Source organism: Labrus mixtus, chromosome 11 (assembly GCF_963584025.1).
Source record: "Labrus mixtus chromosome 11, fLabMix1.1, whole genome shotgun sequence".
NCBI lineage: Eukaryota > Metazoa > Chordata > Actinopteri > Labriformes > Labridae > Labrus > Labrus mixtus.
Genome location: NC_083622.1, coordinates 28,880,902 through 28,897,004, shown reverse-complemented (window position 1 = coordinate 28,897,004; position 16,103 = coordinate 28,880,902). Strand labels below are relative to the sequence as shown.

General features: G+C 40.7%; 3 protein-coding genes across 5 annotated transcripts in view; 2 read left to right on the top strand and 1 right to left on the bottom strand.

The window, feature by feature from the left end:
* usp45 (ubiquitin specific peptidase 45) overlaps window positions 1–4,593 on the bottom strand; it is a 31,546-nt gene extending 26,953 nt beyond the window's left edge. The window contains exons 1-5 of one of the 2 annotated variants that reach the window (XM_061051210.1): window positions 4,290–4,593; window positions 3,144–3,254; window positions 2,627–2,796; window positions 2,005–2,105; window positions 1,513–1,613 (exon numbers count right to left, since the gene is read on the bottom strand). In XM_061051210.1, the coding sequence (XP_060907193.1) occupies window positions 1,513–1,613; window positions 2,005–2,105; window positions 2,627–2,796; window positions 3,144–3,246 (475 nt within the window). In that variant the 5' untranslated portion in view covers window positions 3,247–3,254; window positions 4,290–4,593. The remainder of the gene's footprint in view (window positions 1–1,512; window positions 1,614–2,004; window positions 2,106–2,626; window positions 2,797–3,143; window positions 3,255–4,289) is intronic. The other variant, XM_061051211.1, reaches the window with a different exon arrangement.
* Window positions 4,594–5,140: 547 nt separating this feature from the next.
* On the top strand, window positions 5,141–8,181 carry tstd3 (thiosulfate sulfurtransferase like domain containing 3). The gene is made up of 4 exons (XM_061051207.1): window positions 5,141–5,401; window positions 5,539–5,706; window positions 6,376–6,535; window positions 7,000–8,181. Exons 1-4 carry the CDS (start codon window positions 5,278–5,280, stop codon window positions 7,055–7,057), a joined length of 510 nt encoding a protein of 169 aa, XP_060907190.1. The 5' UTR covers window positions 5,141–5,277; the 3' UTR covers window positions 7,058–8,181.
* A 624-nt stretch (window positions 8,182–8,805) lies between these two features.
* Window positions 8,806–14,456, top strand: zgc:172323 (uncharacterized protein LOC564165 homolog). Of its 2 annotated transcripts, none has more exons than XM_061051206.1 (11): window positions 8,806–10,382; window positions 10,576–10,735; window positions 10,821–10,970; window positions 11,562–11,681; window positions 11,770–11,865; window positions 11,946–12,080; window positions 12,225–12,335; window positions 12,425–12,535; window positions 12,615–12,739; window positions 12,849–13,865; window positions 14,084–14,456. In XM_061051206.1, the coding sequence occupies exons 1-10, from the start codon at window positions 10,159–10,161 to the stop codon at window positions 13,861–13,863; spliced, it is 2,247 nt and encodes a 748-aa protein (XP_060907189.1). In that variant the 5' UTR covers window positions 8,806–10,158; the 3' UTR covers window positions 13,864–13,865; window positions 14,084–14,456. The 2 variants fall into 2 exon arrangements, with proteins under 2 accessions (XP_060907189.1, XP_060907188.1); XM_061051205.1 differs by having other exon boundaries at window positions 8,812–10,382; window positions 12,849–13,859.
* Window positions 14,457–16,103: the final 1,647 nt, after the last annotated feature.

The following is a 16,103-nucleotide window of genomic DNA, read 5'->3' as shown; positions in this document are numbered from 1 at the left end:
CCACTGAGAGTTAGTGTGCTCCAGCTGTAAGGATCCAGTCGCTCTGACTTGTTGAGGACCCTGGCTCCCACTAGTGCAGCACACAGGCCCAGAGGTGGTGAGACGTACAGCAGCTTGGCAGAGGAAGCAAGGGACAGAAACAGATAGCGATGGAGAGACAAAGAATGACAGAGCAGAGGCTGAACCCCACGCAGCTGCTCTTGTTCTTTAGGGAACCCAGCCGGGAAGCATCGCTCAAGCGCCTAATTCCTCTAACGTGTGCAGTCATGCGATGTGCAGGGTGGGGGCGAGGGTCGGTGAGGGATTTCTACAGCATCAATCCTGCAACTCTGAAGCTGTGGCTGAGAGACTGATGGGGGGACCAGTCTAATCTAGCCTGAGCAACTGGCCTTTGGCCACTGGGCCAAGCTGAGGCAGCCAGTGAGACTGAAAGTGATGATGCCCACCACCCTGATCAACTACAGTCTGGTAAGAGGCCTCTTAGCATGCCATCACGCAATGGTGAGGTGCAGAGGCAGGAACAGAAGGTGTATGAGCGTGTAAGTACAAAAAGGGGGTTGGGTGCTAATATCTATATGGGTGAGTGACTTTTTAAGGGGGGTCAGGTGGCTTGAGTGAAGGTGAGAGGACATAAGAATAAAAAAAAAGGCTGCAAAATATTAGTATGAACACAACTTGCTGCTGCACAAGTCAAATATATCCAAAGGTTTTTACTAGTAACTAGTAGGCATTATATACGTGTAGTACTTTTAAACAGTCACACTGCTCTTTAGCAGCATGATGTTCGTCTCTGATGTTTATGCCCCTGATAATAAGCCTTGGAAAGGGCTCTGTGAGCTTAGTAAATCAAAGAAAAAGTAGTTTCATATTTCAGAAATAACAAAAGTGGAGTTACACACAGTTTTTACTCCCATTGCACTGACACAAAGGCTCCTTCTTCACTAAGGATGTCAGGTTAAATCCAGGGATTCAGATGATTACTTCCACCAGGGGGAGCAGGTGTACTGCAGTCAATTCCTGCTAGGTAGCTGTTTAACTTAGGTAGTGACATTAACAAATGTGGGTTTATTTGACCAAGTCAAGTCATTTATACAACAGGTATTTTGTTCGACCATCAGGAGTCCAGACAAATTATTGCTCTGGTAAACCGCCATGGTGTTATTATTTTGTTAGACTCTTGTGGATAAGTCTAAGACCGGCACTGAGTACATTACCATTGTTTGAAACATGTCAAACTCACTTTTGCAACCGAGGTGAGTGTTGAGAAATTTTATTTTAAGACAGTATTATTAACCAGTAATATCTGACTACCATGACAAGTTGTTTGTGTTAATGGCAAAGCTTTTGTACTTACAGTAAACTGAAGGCAAGGTTGCTAAACGAAATGAATGCTTGTAAACATCTCAAACAGAACTTATCCAGTCTGGCTGAAAAAAGTATGTGTCTAATTAAAGCTTTTTTTTCCAACTTCAATCGGGTGCCAAACCTCAAGAGACTTGCCAAAAACCTTACCTGATGTCGCCTTGACAGATTGTTTTTGTAAAAAGTCCAGGGTCTGAGCCAAAGCCTTCTTGTTGCAGTGAGTGGAAAGCTCCTCGTTACATTCAAAACACCTGTTACAATGAAAAGGTTCAAAGACAAACACAGAAAGATTTAGAGTTACAAGGAAATGTACAATCCTCTAGAAACTTGTGTTACAATGAACTGTTTTTTGGATGAGAATTACTGTTAACAACAATTGATTAACACAATCATACAGTATATAACAACAGGGTGAACAAGCATTTCATAGATCTGAAACTGCCCTCAAAATGGTAGTAGTAATGATGACAGAGACTAACAGACAGCACACACTTGCTGTGTTAAAGAGCATTGAAACACCCACTACACCTTGTTTTTCCATAAAAGCCCCCACACACTGGCAACATCCTGATACATGTCATTACATGTTGACACAAACTAGCCGTGTGCACAGTCTTGGCTTGTTCATAATAGTGTACTCACCAAGCCTTCCATGTGCTTAAGCTGATGGTGATGCAGTGAGACTCTGGATGGAAAGCTTGATGGTGCTTGACAGCGTGCTGGATCCCGGACTGGTTACAGCCCTGTAAGATGTTTCAGAAAACCACCAAGTTGGTTACAATTCATATAACGCACACTCTGGGCCAACAGCACACATCTCAATGTTTAATCCATGGCTCATTCCCATTTCAATAAGCCATATTTGTGGATATTTGGGAACAGAAATATAGTATATTTTCATATTTTGCAAGCCCTTTCTGGATTTATGCAATAAAGTGTCTTAATTTAAAATTAATTCATTTTAAATAAATTACATTAAATTTCCCTCTTCCCATCTTTATGTCTGTGTTTGTCTCACGTTCACAAACACACAGAATACAAATATTGGAAATTTTAAATCATAAATCATTTAAAAACAACAAGAAGAGGCATATTCCGAAGGGATTTTTCTCAGTAAAAAAACACTGATGTTGATTTTTGACAGTAATGTTTCATTTCCCCCCCCCATGTGGGTCTTGAGGGGTCTCAGTATGTATAGCTTGACACTTGTTTTTATGATTTGTGTTTGCACTGGTTTCTTGAGCAAAAGTAAATAAAAGATTACCTGGGTACCACACTTTAAGCACACCAGGATGTCATTGGATGCTGCTGGCTCTCCATCGATCATGGTCCTCTCCTTTAGGCATTCAGAGCAAACAAGCCACATGTTGGACAAAACTGATTTCTTCACAGAGTTCAGGTCCACTGCCTTGCTCACATGCTGGCAAGTCAACCCTGGTTAAAAATACAACACATACTGTAATAAAATATGCAAGTTCCATCACTGTCAAACAGAGAGTTTTTCTTTTTGAAGGAATGAAAAATGTGCACAGCACCAGCTGTAAATTCATCCAATGTAGGTGGGACATCTCAACAAACAAAGCTTTTATACTAATGATAATCTATAAGAGTCATGAAACTTTATTTACATACATTGTATTTCCTGCTATAGCAAGAATAAAAAAACAAATACACAAAATTAAAACCTGATCACTGTTCAGTGTATAGATGTCTTCAGTAAGCCACCTGTTGTACAGTAAATAAACTGCATTGCTTGAGTTAGTATTAGTACAGTAACTTACCACTGACTTCATCTGATGACTCCTCATCTCGAGGTTTCCTCGGTTTATTAGTCCGCTTAGTCATATCGGCGGCTTTCAAGGAGAAGGGGTCCTTTAGCCGCATCTGGAGCTCTTGATGAGAAGATGGAGGATCAACATTAGTGTTGATACACAAAATTAAATTATCTCAAAACTCAACATTAGTGTTTTAGCATTACTTCATAACAGAATACACACTGATATTTCAACTACCTATTATAAACGTTTTATCCAACAGAATTTGTATCTTGTTTTATCTCCATGTTTCAAAGGATGTTTTTTTTTTTTTTTTTTTTTTACAAATCTTTTATCTATTATAGTATTTTTATTTATATGCATACCTGCACATTTGAATACAAAAATGGATTATACATATTGACTTACATACAACCAATTTACATGTTTAACTATTCAAGACACTAAAGTAGTTTTGTTTATTTGCTGTTGTTGCTGTATACCTATTCGATTTTAATTTCATTTTTTGTCTAACATGCTGACATATTCGTTTATTCAAAACAATTAAATCCACTTGGAGCATGATGGAGGATTTTCAAAGCCAAGTGTATTAGTTCTGTAGGTCTAAATGACAAAAAAAACGTATCAAAGCTTACAATAACAGTCTACGAGTTATAACACAACACCTTTAATTTAGCAGGTGAAACACCTTCCCAGGTACCTTGAGGTCAAGTGAACGAATTCCTCTAATTGGCCCAATAGTTTTAAGATAAATTCATATATTCTATAGTATATATAATATATACTATAGAATATTGGGCCACCCTCGGACACTTGAAGCTATATTTAACTTAGACAGTCAGAGTACAGTATTAATAAATCACTCAACGTTGAACAGGAGCACTGAGGCAAATTTGCAGAAATGATCAACACTATTCTAACGTCCGACATAGTATATCAGTAAATCTGAAAACGAATTAAAAAGTCTGATTAAAGGTTATTTATTCGTTTTAACGATATTTAGAGAAACTGTTATTGATACCAACACGACTAAGAAGCCTCACCATCTATACATGTTAGCACAGACAGTATTTATATCACATATCGAACAAAGCAATTATTAGAATGAAAAGCAACTCTTCACAGGTTGAATATGAGGATGAATTATCTTACCTCTTTATTTAAGCTCCTGTGGTGACTATGTTAGCTCACCTGAAGCCAACAGTTAGAGCTAACGAGCACGCTAGCTACAGTAGCCTGTCATTTAAACATGTAAATTACGAGATGTCTTTTATACAACTACACACGAAGACATTGAGGCATGTCGGCGCAAAAAAAAGCGCATATATATCAACATATAATTTACCCTCCCCCCCAAAATTCTGTGTTTTCCCTTGACTTTCTAAATGTTGTCAAGATATCAGTAGCATCAGCAGCTAGCACACTTCGTCAACATGTGACGCACTACGGCAACTCAAATTGGCCTGATGCTGCGTTCATGTACCATAAGAAATCTAACGAAACAGACCGAGCTTCACATTTCTGAGGCATCCGAGAGCCGTTCCTTAAATATGACGCATAAGGAACTACAGAGTGATCCGTTTATTGTATTATTTTATCCATAAGAAGGTTGACACTTTGTGATGGTACTTTGTAGCGCTGATTAAAATATGCAACGGTAAACCGGAATTACCGGTAGATGATTTTGTAGTCAGAAATGTGAAGAGGTGTCTTGACGCCTCTGCTAGCAATATAAGGTATGCTTTTAAAAACGAGTGTAAAATAATTTACAGTCAACAATGTAGACTGACTTCACTTTTCCGTCTTTCCCATGACATTGAATGCATCATACGTGATGCGTCTGATTATTCTACACTCTGAAAATGTGATTTACTCAAGTCATACACCACTGTATTTGAATTGATTATTGTTTATCTTAAATAACGTAAAGATTTCTAATATGCGTTTAATACGGTATGGAAAGAAGTCAAATGAGAGTATTTTTGCCCTTTATGCGATCCGTACATCTGCGCATGCGCAGGTCGAAGTTGGCGCGGTGAGAGTGAGCCGTGTGATATTTAATTGTAGGGTCACGCAATATCGGTTCATAATTACAGGTTTATATCGAAGAAGCGTTGACTGAAGGTGTAACATATCACAAATGGCCATGAGAAGGTGTTTGGGGTTAGCTGGGGTTGTCCCGCGGCTCTTATTGAACAGTACAGTCCTGCCTGGAGGACGAAGCTTTCTGTCCTGTCCTGTCAACACTCACCTCGGTTGCAAAAGTGAGTTTCATTAAAACGTAGTAACGTTAATATTTGCTACCTTATCTGTTTTCATCTGAGTTTCGGCCTCAGTCACTTTTAAGTCACTTTCAAGTTTGTAAATTGTTCATAACTTGTATTATTTGTTTCACCTCCAGATACAGAGCTACTGGTTCGCAGGTTCACCTCGGGGCCACCCAGCACGGATGTGAGCTATGAGGAACTGAAACAGCTTCTGGCTGGCCGGAAATCTGTAGTTATTGATGTCAGAGAGCCCTGGGAGCTCAGGGAGTACGGCTTCATTCCCGGGTCAATTAACGTCCCCTGTGAGTGTCATTCTACCTAAAATACTCTGGGAATGCCAGATTGGTTGGCAGGGATGTAACTTATATGACTCATATGTATAACATAAACGTTTTCGTTGTCTGCAGGTGATTTGGACATTAGTGAATGTGCTTTATCAGTTTTCCATCCGAAGCACATTTATAGAAAATATACGTCTTTAATTCCAAACACTTCTTTTTGTTTTTTACTGCAAATTCCTTCAATGTTGAATCACCATCAGAATTAAAAAATATCTTTGTGAAGCTGTGATGCGCAGTCTTCTACTTGCGTATGGAGAACAAGCAAACTTGACTCTGTGTCTTCTCTTTAGCCTTTGGCTTGTTTATTCGATGAACACATGCAGACTGAAAGAAACAACATTCATGTCATCCGACGACTGACACGCTGCATACTGTAAATGTGCTGACGTCATAGAAGAATTTACCGTAAATACAGTGTGTGAAGGGCGCCATCAAATAACAACGTTTAACAATCTTGAAATCAGCATTGATGAAACCAGCAGACAACATGGTTTATCGTATTAAGAAGGACATGCCCAACTCTCTTTATAACATTCCTCAGGCATTCTTCAAAGTGTGTCCAGGCACACTAGTGAGTATTGCAATACTTCTTACTTCTATTGACAAGTTTGTGTTTTTTTGACTTTGCAGTGGGACAGGTGAACTCCGCTCTCCAGCTGGCTGAAGAAGAGTTTAAAGAAAAGTATGGCGGTGAAATGCCCCAGCAGACAGATAACATTGTATTCAGTTGTCTGGCAGGGGTCAGAAGCAAGAAAGCACTCAACACAGCCACTTTGCTGGGATACGATGAGTAAGACGGGTTTCTTCACCTTATATCTGTCAAAACTGATTGGTTTTCATCTCATTGTTAATCTATACAGTATTAAACTGTTGTACAGCAATTTTTCATTGTTGTTGCTTGCAAGAGTTTAGCTTTTACTTACTTTTTAAAGTCTGGACAAAGACGAAATAACCATTCAATATGACTGAATGTGGTTAACTAAATGTTTAATTTGACTTTTTTTATCACAATACATTATTACATTCCACCTTCTTGAGGTTATTTACCTGTTGTTGAACATTGCCTTCACATAATAAAGTGAGCTGCTGATCTCAAGTTTCTGATACAATATTAAAGAAAACACAAGCCTAAAAAGCTTTGTCTGAAAATATTAAATTCAACTTATCAACATGCCCTAGTACCGTAAAGCCAAACTTAAATGCAATTTTATGCAACTGCTCTTTTACTTTGTGCTCCTTTTTTCTCCATTTCAGTGTTCAGCATTACCCCGGCGGATGGCAAGACTGGGTGAAAAATGAACAACACAACTGACACAGGGATAATGGAACAAAGAAGAAAGATTATTTTAAGCATTGTATCAAAAAAATGAACCGAGATCTGACTACAAAGTGGAGGTGCAAAACAAGGAGTCTTGCAAAAGGGTATTCAAAAAGTTCATTAAGTTTTCTGTTGTTAGAAGCAGTGATTAGAAGTTGTTTTTCTTAACTGTGAACCATTAAAGACTGAAACAAGAGGGCTACAACAATCATGTCTTCTGATAAAACAAATAACTTATAAACCCTTTAAGACTTCTTAAATGAATAATTAACCAATAACTATTTAAACCTTACTACAAATTTTTATAATGAAGTGCTCATGTATGTATCTCCAGACTATCTATGCAAATGACTACTAAACTGAATAGCCATTTTCACATATGCACTCCAGATAATATCTAGATATTTACAGGAGGACTTCTCCGGAGATTCTCCTGACCTAGTCATTCACATGCTCCTCACAGCGGAGGACTTTCCCTGTCAGAGGGGAGGGGGTTCGGGGGATTTCCTGAGGTAAATAAACAACGTGGAAGTTGCGGCCGTAGCAACAGAATATTTGCCTTTATATCAATGCTATGTGTAATCCAATGGAATGACAACAACCACAAAAGAGAGGAGAACAACATACTGACGAACAGAAAACAGAATGCAGACGTTAAATTAGTGCACGGAGATCGTAGTGGTCGCGTGCAGACACTTCAGACAGTCACTGTATTTAAACGTCATTCTCTTTCTATTGGCTCGAGTTGAAATCTCCAGAGTATATGCTGCAGTGTTCAGACATCAGCTCACTCAGATTTTCTGAGGATAAAATACTAGGGGTCTGGCCGGAGAATCTCCGGGTAGAGTCCGCTGTTTGCGGTCTGTTTGTGTTCACACATAGCCTAAAAACCTCCGGGTAGCCAAATCTACAGAGTTTTTCAGGTGATTTGCGTATGTATGAAAAGGGTTTATGAGTGTGAGTTAAAAAGAAGTCTCTCAATGCACAATATGAACACCTCCTCATTTCAAGTTGATATTTGTAAATATTTGTTATTACTTACTTGTCTTGTTGCACATAGATGAAACTGTTAGTTGTTGCCTACATGATTCATTAAAAATAATCACAGTTTTGATTAACAGTGGTCTTTACTTTGTGCTTTGTATATATTTGTTTCCTGGTTCTTTTTGTTTTTTTACAACTTTGACAATGTCTGACAGGTCTGTATTTATTTGAATAATTTGTGATATGAATAGGCATGAAGTGGTTTGCTGAGGTGACAGCAGCTGGGACTAAGATGATCTACGGTGCTGTAGGGTCATGTCTAATATCCCCAGTGTTCCAGTATGAATTTGCCACCATCCCTCCAGGAACCATTAACAGATTCCTTCATCATCCATGATAATGAATGTGTTTGTTTTGAACTGAGAGGAATGCCTCTACTGTACCATGTCCATAACGGCAGTGTTCAGACCGTGTTTCTCTGTTTTTACTCCCCGTTTTACAACTTAAGGTGAAATTCCAAAAAGCCCAATTTGTTGAGATTTATTTGGTCTATTGATATTATCCAAGTTCCTGGCAAAACTTGGAAGCAATTTGCTGTCAGTCAATTATTGTCACTGAAGAGAACACTGATCTCTGAATGACTCTACATATTTAAAGAATCTGCCTCAGAATTTCAAATACTATTACTGCTTATTTCTTAAAACAGTATGCAGCATGCAGACCAAGAAACTCATAAATAATTTAAGTGTAAACACTGCTCGCAACCTATGTTTTGTCTTGTGAAATAAGGAAAACAAAAATGAAAAAAGTAGGTCCAGGCCCTCTGTAACTTATGTTCATATAAGCCAAGTTTGGCTGAAAGGATAATTTATGTCCGTAAGTGAGCTTGTGTTAGCAGTGGCACTGAAGTAAGGCTCTGTAAATGCTGTAACAGAAAATACCACAATGATTAGGGATGTTATTTGGTTGCAAAAGAAAAGAGCTGATGAGTTGAGTTGAGATAAATTGTTCACATATAATTACACCTCTTCCCAAAAGTCTCATGCAGCTGCAAGTTGTGAGGTCTATGAGGGGAAATAGATGCTTGCTTAATCCATCAATGCAGCTTTCAGAAGTACAACACATAAATACAACATTTCAAAAGATGGATTTTGTTTTAAATGTGTTAAAAAGCTATATTTAATGACAGGTTATCATATGTATTCTATGCTGGTTCATTTTGCTTGCAGGATATATTTACTGACCCCTGATCAAGTGACCCTAAGTGTCAATGAAGAATTGCCATGAAATGACCTGGCCACTGTTATCTCTCCTTACATCACTGTGCCATGTCAACTGTAAATACCAGACTTCCAGACCCCCTCCCTTTCTCTGCCTCCTTATTTTCCCTCAGAAGCAGTTAATTCCATTTTCTTTTTTCTCTGCATACTCCAGTTTTAATATGTTGAAAACAGACCAGACTAATAAGCACTAATTTATGTCAAATCTTGCCGGGGCTCTTTGTTGCTCTGTTTCTCATCAGGTCACCCTCAAGCTTCAGCTCAGCATTCAATTAAAGTCCCTCGTCCCATCAGAGCAGATCACGTCATTGCTGTACCTACCGGCTGCTGTGACTGAGTGGGCCATGCCTGCTTCCCCATTAGCCTGCTTGTTTATCTACTGCTCGGTGCTGTAGTGAACACTACTTGGGGTGGATGTTCCATTACCCTTGCAAAACTCTTCACTGTTACTATAAAAGTGGAAAGATACATGCTCACTCTCTATATTTCGCAGGGAACCTAATGGGTGAAGCCTCTACCAATGCCATCATTCACTATCCCAGTTCAGCTCTGCTTCTCACAAGCTGCTGACAGATATCTGAGCAGCAGCTCAGGCTTGAGTTGATGCAGAGGTTCGAGATTCCTCAGGTGTTGGTTCATAAACTGGGCTGTCTTTGGCAGACCTGGGACATGGCTCGCTATGGGAAGTATAAAACCTGAAAGTGGATTGACCATCAGGGAGTACAGACGAGGTGGAGCAGCCGTGAAGTCCAGTAAACCACTGACCACAGCCTGAGTATTTCTACCATCCTTTATCAGAGAGCCTGAGGAAACACAGTCACTGCCGCCACCATGAGCCGCAGCCCTGAGAGGATCTCGTCTTATCGTCGTCATTTTGAGGACAGCAGCAGCTCATCCTACCAGGTCCGGGTGTCCAGTCCATCCCCGACTAGGAGAGATATCCGTCATGCCTCTGCCGGCTATGGCTGCAGAGCAGGGGCAAGCAGCATGCGTGTGGAGTCGGTGGGCCAAAGGAACATCTCGGCAGCACGCAGGACTCGAATGGTTGGAGCAGGGTAAGCTCTGTGCCTACACAGAAGTAGGTTTTTGAGTAACAGTTACATTTTCATCTCCAAAGAGAATTTGTCATAGTGTTTTAACCTTTTGTTAAGGGTAAGGGTTAGGCAAGTCCATCGTTCTCAAGCTATCCCTTTAATTATGGAAGATTTTTTTATTCAATGGAAGATACACTTTTTTTCTCTTTTTTAGGGTCAGCGCAGGAGCCATGGTGTGTGTTGGGCCGAGTGGAGAACCTGCTATGGACCTGGATGTGGCTGCAGCTGAGAACCAGGAATTCCTCAGCACGCGCACAAGTGAAAGACAGGAGATGGTCGTCCTCAATGATAGACTGGCTGTCTACATTGACAAGGTAAAACAGACTTCAATGGATCACTTGTGTATCATGTAATCATGAAACATATGTACGGCCTTGCTTAAAAGCTTGTGTTTTACAGGTTCGATCCCTTGAGCAACAAAACAAGCTATTGGAAGCCGAGATTGAGGCCTACCAGAACCGCTTTGAGAAGCCATCAGGTCTGCGCCTCTTATATGAGGAACAGCTGAGGGAGCTGAAAAAGATTGCTGACCAGATGCGAGTTCAGCGGGTAAGACAGAATTCCTAAAGCCACATATCGCCTGTTTCTTCTTTCCCATTTCAGCCACTCAATAGAGCATAAAGACAGGATTCCTTGTTTCCGGCGAGGTTCACACATCACTAAGCTGCAGAAAAATCATCCAAGCAACGGTACAAGACGTCAACTTGGTGTTTTCAAGGTTCCTCACCTGGTAACAGTCTCACTCCTGGCAGGCAAATGGAGAGGCGCCTGAGCGTGTTAAGGTGTCATGCAGTACAGCTGTCTTCAGCTATGTTTTATGCACTGCTGAGATGGCTAGATTATGCATTTGAACAACACACACACACACACACACACACACACACACACACACACACACACACACACACACATACACACACACACACACACACACACACACACACACACACACACACACACACACACACACACACACACACACGAACTAACACAAATAAATGCAAAAGAGGACGATCCACATTTTACACAAATCCTCACACACACACACACACACACACACACACACACACACACCTTCCAAACTAACAGACAACCTATATGGATTACCTACAATATTACTTCTGGCTTCCATGTTTTCAGGAAATCTCTGTGGCGGCTAAGCAATCCACAGCTGCTCAACTTGAGGCCATCAAAATCAAATATGAGGAGGCAGTGGAGCTGCGAAGGAAAGCAGAGTTAGACATTGAAACCTTCCGTCCAGTAGGTTACATTAAATAATTCAATATCTTCCTCATCATCATAGCCATTACAGTCCAGAATAAATAAATAAATCACTTTATTTTTACAGGATGTCGACAAAGCCACCTCCTCACGCATTGTCTTGGAGAAGAAGCTGGAGCATCTGGAAGTTGAAATTGAATTCCTAAAGCGTGTCCATCAACAGGTTGATAACATATTCAAATTACACAGTTAGGCTGCCTTTGATTTTTTTTTGATGATTACAAAAGATGTAATTTCTTCCAGGAAATAGACGAGCTGATGAAACAGATCTATGCAGCTCACGCCTCTGCTGAGAGTGCATTTGCCCTGCCTGACCTGGCAGCTGCTTTGAAACAAATCCAAACCCAGTATGACGACATTGCAGCCAAAAATCTCCAGGTAAAATAATCAAACATTGGCACTGTCTGAAGTTAACTCATGTATGTTTTAAGTCAAGTCAAGTTCATTTATATAGTACATTTCAGCCACAAGGCAATTCAAAGTGCTTTTGAGTTAAGGTCATAACATTCTATTCTCTTTTAGGAGATGGATTCATGGTATAAAAACAAGTTCGAAGATCTAACCAGTAAGACGTCAAAGCATGTGGATAAGGTTCGAAGCTTCAGAGAGGCAATAGCAGGAGCAAAAAAAGACGTGAGTATCAGAAGTTGAAATGAATAAATGAGGTTCCATTAACAACTTGAATTGCTATCAAGACTGTATTTGCACAAAAACTGCCTCAGATCCAAAGCAAAGAGCGTGACTTGGATGCCCTGAGGACCAGGAATGAAGCCCTAGAGGCTCAGATCCAAGAGATGCAGGAGAAGTACAGGAAGGAACAGGAGGAGCTACAGGTAAAGAACAAATTGTGTAGTTACAGAGTGCACCACTGGTTTCAGCAGACCCGCTCAACATACTCATGGTCTCTCATAGGCTCGTATTGAGAGCCTCCAGCTTGAGCTGAAATCCATCAAGGAGAAAATTGCCCTGCACCTGCGTGAGTACCAGGACCTCCTGAATGTCAAGATGTCTCTGGAGATTGAGATCACCACATACAGGTAAGGGGAGACTATATTCATTGTTTTGAGATATATTATATATATACTGTATATAATATATATTTTACCCATAGATGTTCCTTTTTAAAGCAGTGTTTTTGTCCTACAGAAAACTTGTTGAAGGAGAGGATCTGCGGCTCTCTGGCATGATACAAACCTTGTCTCTCACCAGCTGTAGCATGAGCGCCATCAGTGCTGGGATGAGCTTCAGTGGAGGAGGCATGGGCGGTGTTGGTGGAATGAGTGGTGGAATGATTGGAGGTAGTGGTGGTGGTGGTATTGGAAGCATGGGGAGTGGAGTAGGAATGGGTGGGGGCATGGGTGCAGGAGGCATGGGCACAGGTTCAGGCAGTGGTGCCGGAGGAATGGGTGGAAGAATAGGTTTTGGAGGTCCTGATGACAAGACAGGTCCTGCTGGTAGGGCAGGTGGGGCGGATGTGGGTGTTGGTCATGGATCAGGAGCTGGCGGTCTAGGTGTTAGAGCAGGTGGGGTGGGCATAGGTGGAGGCAGTGGAAGATTGGATACTGGTGGAATGAGTGGTGTTGGCTCTGCTGTTGGGCTGGATGCTAGAGGTCAGGGCGCTGGTGCTAGAGGTTTGGGCTCTGGGGCTGGAGGTGTTGGAAGTCTAAACTCTAGTTCTGGAGTGGGTGCTGGAGGTTTTGGTACAGGCAGTGGAAGTATCAGCGCTGGAGGGGTAGGCTCTGCTGCTGGGGTTGGAGGCAAGGGTGGTAGTGCTGCGGGTGGAGTTGGAACTGGTGCAGGTGGTGGCACTGCAGGTTCAGTTGGCACTGGTGCGGCATTCAGTGGAGGAAATGGTGGTGTTGGTGGAGGAAAGGGTGATGTCATTGGTGGAGGCATAGCAAGGGATGGAGGTAAAGATCCAGGAATGGCTCCTGCTGGGATGGGTGGCAGAATTGGAGGCAGTGGAGGAACTGAGGGTGTGGGCGGAGGTGATGCAGGTGCTGCACTGTCAGGCATTGGTGGGATGGGAAAGACTGGAGGAATTGGTGACAACAGAGATTCTGGGAGGGAATATGGATCCAATGAATTTGATGCCAACCATGAGGCCTATCCTGAGCAGGCTGTGGAGCTGACGGAGAGAAGGACTGTGCTCATTAGGTAAAGGTACCAACTTATCTTTTCTATTTCTCATATGTGTTGTTGTATTTATATTATAGCTCTAACATTTCAGAAAATAACATAAAACAAGCTCTTGATTTTAAAAAAATGACTTAAAGTGATGCTTTATATGATGCTTTATGAGGTGAGGCCAATTTCCTCCCAGCTGTTTAAAGCTTCTTTTAGCTACTTCAGCCGTCTCTGTTTTCTTTCCTTCCCAACAGAACAGTCAAAAATGAGGATGATGTGCTTGAAATGGACCACCAGGAACAAACCTATACCATTACTGGCGCAGCTGATGACTCTGATGACGACTGAGCAACACGAATTCCCAAGTGACCTCCTCTCACCCTTAAACCTCCACGCCCCTCTGAGCTTTGCACTGACCAAGCCCCATGTCTGGACATTGACCTACGCCCTTTGCCCTGGCCAAGAAGACCATGGATGACCCGATGATGCTGAGTGAAACACTCCCTTCATAGAGTTTAAATATGCCACACCCTGAACACTCACAACATGGTCTCCAAACTTTTGTGTGCCTTTAACCCCCCCCCCCCCTTTTCCCCCAACTGCTGCAATAAAGCTATCAGCATTCAATTACCTTGTGCTTTTTATCATTTCATGTCTTTTTCCGTGTTTGTGTTTGATGGACCTTTTGAGGACATAGGTTATTATTCAATAATCAAAAGTAGGTAAAAGTTTTTTCTTTTTTCCTCATTTGGGAGAGACATTGCTTATTTTCATAGCTTTGGCTTGAATGATAGAAAGTGAAGAAAGAGAAAGGAGGAAGTGAGGGAACAGAGACACTGAGATAACGATTGAGTCACCTGAGGGTCAAGGCGGTCGCTCTGACACTTTCTGCAGGCTGAGGAATCCATCAGTCAAATTTTATCCTGCAGCCAAGTGACGGCACACAGCCGTTTTCTGTCCTCATTCCATCCACATCCACACCTTTTCCTCCTGCTGCTGATTGGGAGCGATTGGATCTAGCTAGCAGATGCCAAACACACTCAGTGTCCTGCTCAGGGCCTGAGAGCAGAAACATGCAACACACCAAATCCTCTGACAGAAACTGCAACAAAACATGGGAATAAGACCAGTGTTGTTATGGCAGCAGTAACACTACTGTGCCTTTATTATTATAATAGGACACATTTGACCTAAATATAGGCCTAAAACAATATTGTATTTCATGAGACTCCTTAGATTATCAAGGTAATAAAAACGTGCACGAAATGTTTCTTTTTTGTAAAATGTTTTCAGCTGTAAATATCAAGGGAAGTACTTGGATATATTTTTTATTAAAATTTGATTCACTCACATTTCCTAACAATTCCCCAATACCAATATAACTTTTGTAACACAATAACGCATTTCTACATAAAAGAAAATGCTTTCTGAATAGCCTAACTGCACATTTTACTTTTTACCAACTTTTGACTGTTGCAAAACTGCATTCATCACCTTTTTGCAATCACACCTGGGATTCAAGTAAAAATCGAATTAGAAAAAAAACCCCAATACAAAAGATGACCTATAATTGTTACCCTATGCATTTCTGTTTCACTGGCATCTCGTATTATTCAAAGCCATACAGTATTACCACTTCATCTTAATCATCATACATATGATTATGCACAGACTAAATGTAGAAACAATCAATATTTCGCTCGGACATCATTTCCACAAGCTCATCCCATCCGAACAAGCACGACACAATTACTGTGAGGCTGGAACTGTCAATCGGAGATATAATGAGGAGCCGCGAGACCGTCATATCATTAGATTACATTTCGTTACAGCGTCTTATCAATGTGCATCCAACCTGAAAAATATAAACCAGGCTACATATTTAGGCTTAAGTTCAGGGGAATAAATGCACCTCTCATAATGGGAGGGAATGTATTATTATCATAATTATATAAAAAAGGAGAGTGTCGGGCTGTGTGTGTGGCGTGCGGAGCTCTCCATGGTGCTTCGACTTCAGACTGGAAAATGACGCAGAGAAAAAGACGGGTGCTAGAATCACTCAAATAAATAAATAAAACTAAACTTTCTAATTTAAAGAATGAGCAAATGTGACGCAATTTATAATAATGATAGGACTTGTAATAATATTATTAAATAAAATAATAAGAATGATAATAATGATAACAATCACATGTTTTACGTTTAATGGTTATTGTTATTATTATTATTATTATTATTATTGTTGTTATTATTATTATTATTATTATTATTATT